Source organism: Lepidochelys olivacea (genome assembly GCF_965140295.1).
Source record: "Lepidochelys olivacea isolate rLepOli2 genome assembly, chromosome: 8".
NCBI lineage: Eukaryota > Metazoa > Chordata > Testudines > Cheloniidae > Lepidochelys > Lepidochelys olivacea.
Window position 1 is genome coordinate 94,485,452 of NC_140418.1, and position 6,000 is coordinate 94,491,451.

The 6,000-nt window shown below is 38.9% G+C and overlaps 1 protein-coding gene across 2 annotated transcripts in view; it reads left to right on the forward strand.

Moving 5' to 3' along the window:
- Positions 1 to 5,986, forward strand: part of FYB2 (FYN binding protein 2) — a 62,392-nt gene extending 56,406 nt beyond the window's left edge. For both annotated transcript variants that reach the window (XM_084635776.1, XM_084635777.1), the window contains 5 exons: positions 592 to 681; positions 3,001 to 3,097; positions 4,569 to 4,725; positions 4,892 to 4,925; positions 5,393 to 5,986. In XM_084635776.1, coding sequence (XP_084491902.1) covers positions 592 to 681; positions 3,001 to 3,097; positions 4,569 to 4,725; positions 4,892 to 4,925; positions 5,393 to 5,399 — 385 coding nt within the window. In that variant the 3' untranslated portion in view covers positions 5,400 to 5,986. The remainder of the gene's footprint in view (positions 1 to 591; positions 682 to 3,000; positions 3,098 to 4,568; positions 4,726 to 4,891; positions 4,926 to 5,392) is intronic.
- Positions 5,987 to 6,000: the final 14 nt, after the last annotated feature.

Below are 6,000 nucleotides of genomic sequence, written 5' to 3' on the forward strand. Positions count from 1 at the left end.
ATATTTCTCCAAAACAGGTTCTTATGCTGCAGGCAACATTCCTCCACAAATCTGTGGCATACTATGTTGGCCTTCAGAGAGACACTTTCACTGTACCTTTTTATAAGCTAAGCAAGGTAGGGTCAGTATTTATAGGAGTTCTCTAGGAAAAGCTCAGGTGCTCTAGGAAAGGATGTTTCTGAATTGGCAGGTGGCATCCTAAAAGTGTTGTAAGTGAACCCTAGCATAGTGCTGTCTTTTGGCTACAATGTAAAGTGAAGCCTTGTCTCCTTGTGGCTCATGAAACTATCCATAAGAGATGGGGATTTAATCCCCAATGTGCCCAGTCCAACTCTTGTGTAGCTGCATTTTGCCTTCTGCAAAAATGTCTCCCTGTAATCTTAACTAGATAGCATGTACTTCATTTCTTGCTCTTCAACTATTGAGCAGTATTGATGTAAACTGGTATAAGCAGCAAGGTTCCTGCATTAAGTGTTTGCGTTTCAGTGGTGTGTGAAATTCGATATCTCTTTAAATAAAAAATCCTTGTGCCGCCCTTCTGTTTGAAAAGGATTGTTATAAATATCCTCAATTGCTCCTTTTTTCCCCTAGAGAGAAGGACGACAAACACAAAAATTGGAAGCTAAAATTTCTGATGCCAAAAGATAAAGATCAAACAAGAAGCAGTGAAGATATAGAAAGGTAACGAAAGATCTTTTTTTCTATAATTGTATGTATTCTTCCCAATTAAGTACAAGGTTAATTTAAACTTTGAGAGAGAGCATTTTATTAGACTTTGATAACACTGAGAGAGTATCCTTTCACTTTGCAAAATGTCATGAAAACGGTCTACCAAAGTTTGCAGAAACTAGACTTGAAGGAAACGTATAACCTTGGTGTGTATGTGTGAGTGGGGAATTCTTCAAGGGCCTTCTTTCCCCAAAGTTTTATCCTGAAGTTTTGTAGCCTCTCTTCTCTCTAGTTGAGGTAGGACTATATCTACCTAATGCTGTGTAGTGTAGTGGAACAGCTCCTCAGCCTAAATACAACCTCTTTAAACAAGCATTTGAGACCAAAGTATCAGTGATTGGTCTGTGCTGGGAGAAAACACTGGCCAGAAGAACTACCTCTTTTTAGATGTCTCTAGGATGTGCATACAACATAGTCAGTGTCCACACAAGCACGTACCATGTGGCAAGCTGGGATTAGTCCTCCAGGGTGCTGCACAGTAACTGTCTGTGTAGATCCTGCTGAAACGCATTAAAAGTTCCCTAGTGCTCATTGATGTACGGATGCTTTAACCCACCATGTAAGATAAGGTGAGAGCTTTGGGTAAGCTTGAAAGCTTCTCTTTCTAACCAACAGAAGTTGACCAATAAAAGAAATTACCTCATGCACCTTGTCTCTCTAATATCCTGGGACCAACATGGCCACAATAACACTACATTCAGTAATGTTGGCTTTTCCTGCTGTGAAAACTTAAGCGAAATGCCCCAAACTTTCCAGTTTCACTTCAAATACAAACGTGTGCACAGCTCTAGATAGCAACTAATATTCTGGGACTTTTAAACAAGCATTGCAGACCCTTCACAGGTATCACCTAGCATGTTGACTAGCAGTCACTCTTATTCTGTTTCTACTGAGACTTGTGTAATGGCTGAAGGAAGAAATGCAATGTAACTAACATGAGATTTCCTCTGTTACGTGGACATAGAGATTTTAGGGGCTGAAAGTATCAATGAAGAATCTTGTTAATATGATCTTAAATGCTTAGTCTTTAAGAACTGCCTAATATTGGATCTTATTTCCTATTTTTTTTAACTGAATGGTGGAAAGTAGCTGAAGGTAAGTAACTTACAAGTGTGTCTTATTTTAGTTTTAGAATATTCTGATATCGTCATCACACTGTATGACCCTCCTTTCCAAATAATGGGGATCAACGCTTCTTGTACCTAGAGAAAATTAATCTCAAACAAGACTGACTTCAGTGGTACGAGATTTCACCCACAATTGGAGTTTTGCCAGTGGTTGCAATGGGGCTGGGATTTCACCCTGTGTTTAAAAGCTCAAAGGACATTTAATCCTATGCCACTGAAGTCTATAGAGAGCCCTTGCAAAAAAACTGAGCCCAAAATTCTCTCGTCTGAGTTAATAGAAGCATATAATATTAACTGGAGATTTACCACTGAATTTCAAAGGTAAACTTCATTGACTAAAACGTAATAATAAATGTGTTCTAGAATGGCTATTGAAGTGGAAAGGGTATACTCCTTTTTCCATAGTTTCCTATTTATTAATGATCCAGAATTGATCACTATTCTGGATTTCTTTTTCAAACCATCTTTAACATCTCTCAAATGCAAGTGGAGGGGAAGATCCTGAGCTGGTGTAAACTATTATAGCTCCACTTAAGTCTCAGACTGGAAAGGCTTATTAATTTTGTAGCCTTTCTGATTTCTAATTGTACATCATTTGATAGTGTACTAGGAAAGTGGGGCTTTCAGAGCACTATGCTTCTCCATTGATTAAAAAGGGTAATGATGTAGACTCCCATTCCCACATTCTGTCCCATTGACTTCATTTGGACTCTACGCAGATCAGGGCCTTAAGTGTCCAATAAAATCTTAAATAGCAGGGTCGGGGTAGGGAATGGAAATTGCTGAAGGGAGAAAGCTGCCCCATTCTCCTCCTGCCCTACCTCCATAAAAATTACTAACTTAAACTATTTAAAATGCTCTATCGTGACTGTATCCCTAAAAAAAAGCACAGCTTTATGCAAAACACAGGTGAAGTGAATCTGTCACTAAGCCTAGATTGATCCAAGCTGCATATGTTTGTGTTTTTAATACGCACTGTGAGAAGACCCTGACACAGTCCGCTTGCTTTGTTCTTGCAATGATTCATTCCAGGCTAAATTAGAATTGTTCAGTGCTGCTGTATGCATTGTGCTGTGTTTCATGCTGCTTCGCTCACTGAAGGATTAAAAAGGAGCTTCTAAGAATGTCTCCCTTCTTGATGCAGTCTTTCCTCTAGAAACTTCTTCAAAGCCAAGAAATATAACATAGACAAGAGAAAGAAGGTGGCAAAAGAAGAGAAGTTATTTAGAGAGAAATTTATGGTATGTGTTCTTTTTCTTTCCTCTTTAAAGAAAACAATCAGCAGTGTGAGAGGCCAACTATGGTTATGTGCGATACTTAAAGGATGAACTACAGAAAGTGAACAATCTTTATTCATGGTACGCTAGATAGTCAGCAGCATCCTATATTCCAGATCTGTGGTTCAGTCCCTTTAAAAGGCCACACAAATCCCCTTGTAACCTAGTATATCTCACAATCTTTTCCAGCTGGGGATGGTGGGAATAGAGCTGCCTCAGAATTGGCTGAGGCCAGAATAGGGGTGGAACAGAGAAATCATCAGCTCCTCTTTCCCTCCCTTAATCCAGCTTTTTGGTTCTAGTGACTCAGCAGGTGCAGTCTAACCCAGATGGTACCCTTTCCTGAGCCACCTCTCGATTGCACCCACCAAACTGGGAGATACTGATTCAAAGGACCTTTATATAAACATTTTCCATAATGCTGTACAGGCTTGGTAGGCTATAAGCTGCCCTGCTGAGTTCGTGCTATGGTTTATAAGAGTAGGATTGCTGCTTCTGCTCTAGCAGAGTCTTTGGGAATCTAGTCCTCTGTAACAAATGAATTCGCTTTAATTATTAACATCATTCAAGAACTGCCTGCTGCAACGGGGAACTCGGTCTCGTCTTCTGGATGGTGAAATTAGGTGTCTCTTACAGCGGAGAGGCCAGTCTGTTTGGGGAGGGAATAGAGAGGCACTCGGAAGGAAGGGTCCTGCTGCTAGGAAGAAAGTGGGAATGGTAAACTAACAGATGCCAGTAGCTGCACAATTAGGAGATCTTTCCCAAAGGGCACAGGAAAGGATCTCTCTCAACCTCTCAGCAACACCTCTGTTCTTAATATGGAGAGGCAGGAGTTGAGCTGACATCAGCCATCCATGGGAGGAGCTGCAATGTGGATTAGAGACTTGTCATGGCAAGTTATAACTAAGTTTCCTCTGAGAATTTTTGTTCTGTCATGTGTGGTTGTGAAGTGTGTGTGGGGGGGTTGTTTTTGTTTTGTTTTTTTTTTTGTTTTTAATGGGAGAATTTTTGGATCAAACCTATGCACACATGTGATGACGGTACCACCTTAAAGCCCGTTATTTAGTATGTTGTTCAGTCCATTTTTAAATGTCCCATGAGACACTTCAATCACTTCCCCCAGGAGGCTGTACCATAGTTGTAATTGATCTCACTGTCTTGAACACTTACACGGGCATTAAGGAAACTTTATTTTTTAAAATGTGGTTTAATTTACTTAAATTTATCCTCCTTTGTGTGCAGCCCTAAGAATTCCTGTCCTTCTTTGGGTTTTCACTATCTTTAAACACTTGTAATAGTTCTCCCCCCAAATCACCTTAATCATTATTTTACAAAAGTACTTCCATCTTCGATAGTTATAGTTCTGAGATCAGAAGAAAGATAAAGGGCCTAATATGTAGTGATGTATTTTTATATATATATAATATTTTTTTAGTACAATAAGGAAATCACAATCATCAACACAGCAGTTGCACACTGTTCTGTCGCAAGCAAAGGAAAACTTGATTTACCAATCACCGCCGGAGAACAACTCGATGTTATTGACGTCACAGAAGAGAATCAAGTAATATGTCGCAATTCTGAGGGCAAATGTAAGTTTGCAACGGTTGCTTAACGACACGGGATCATGTTTTAATCAACTTTTGTGAGACAAAGATATTTAGAAAGTTGCTGCAGGCAGTTTGTGACTAGCACAGCAAGCAAATATACAAAGTTGCAGATGAATCATGTGCATATTGATTTTCTTTTCCTCCTTAGATGGCTATGTGCTATTGGAGCATTTGGATTTCAGGTAAATCTGGATTTATTTGTTTTTACAATTCCTATGGTCAGAAACTCTCGCTGTATTGAGGGCATATAAAACTTCTATTGCTGGTGGGAAAGTTTTTGTGTTTTAATTTGTTCATATAAAAATAGTGTTTAACTCAAATATTTCCCTACTTTGTAATACTAAGCAGTAGTAACTTTAAGCAGCAACTTAAAGCGGTACTAATGCTAGTCTGACTGCAGCTAGAAATATACTGTGCCAGCATACTAGACTGACGTAAACGGACGATGTGCCATTGAAGTCAGGGAAGCTAGGCCAATTTACGCCTGCTGACAATGTGGTAGATTTTTATATACGTTCAGCTTAGTATTAAAAGTTTAAAAGCATCAGATGTAAATAAGTATATAAATGCAATATTGCAACAGACAATTCGATGCATATTTTGGCAAGATGCCTATTACAGTAAAACTTTTTTTTCTTTTGTGGGCCAGCCATTAATATTGGTCATCTGATGGACAGCCTCTTCCTGTGGAGCCTTGTGGAGAATCTGCTTTAAGCTTCCCAAAGATGGTGCAGGTGTGCCTATACATGCCAATTGTGGAAAGCGGATATGAATGTAAATTAGAAGTGTGTGGTTTTTTTTCCATTTAAAAGGATCTATATATTTTAAAAAGATGAAACACCCATTGAATGTACAACAGGTAACACGTGCAACTTGTTCAGGGAATTATCCCTCTGTTCACTACTTCTAGTGTTGCTTACTTTGTACAAGGTCTACCTAAAGGTGGACATTCAGTTACCTTACCTGTGAATTTTTCTACACTGTATGTAGCTTGGAATTTGTAGGGTAGGATTCTTAATATTTACTAGGCATTCACTGTGCATAATGATTACATGACGTTTGTCTTGTTACTGTCACTTTCTTAATGATGTTGGAAATGTTAACTTCCTGAGGAACTTTTGATGCACTTGTATGCAAATTATGGATTCTTATGACTAAGCTATGTTTCTGGATTTGAGCTAGAGAACGAATTGTGAAATATTTGGTACTGTTGTTGCTGGGTTAAAAACCATATTAGCGATGGAGGAGTTACTTGTA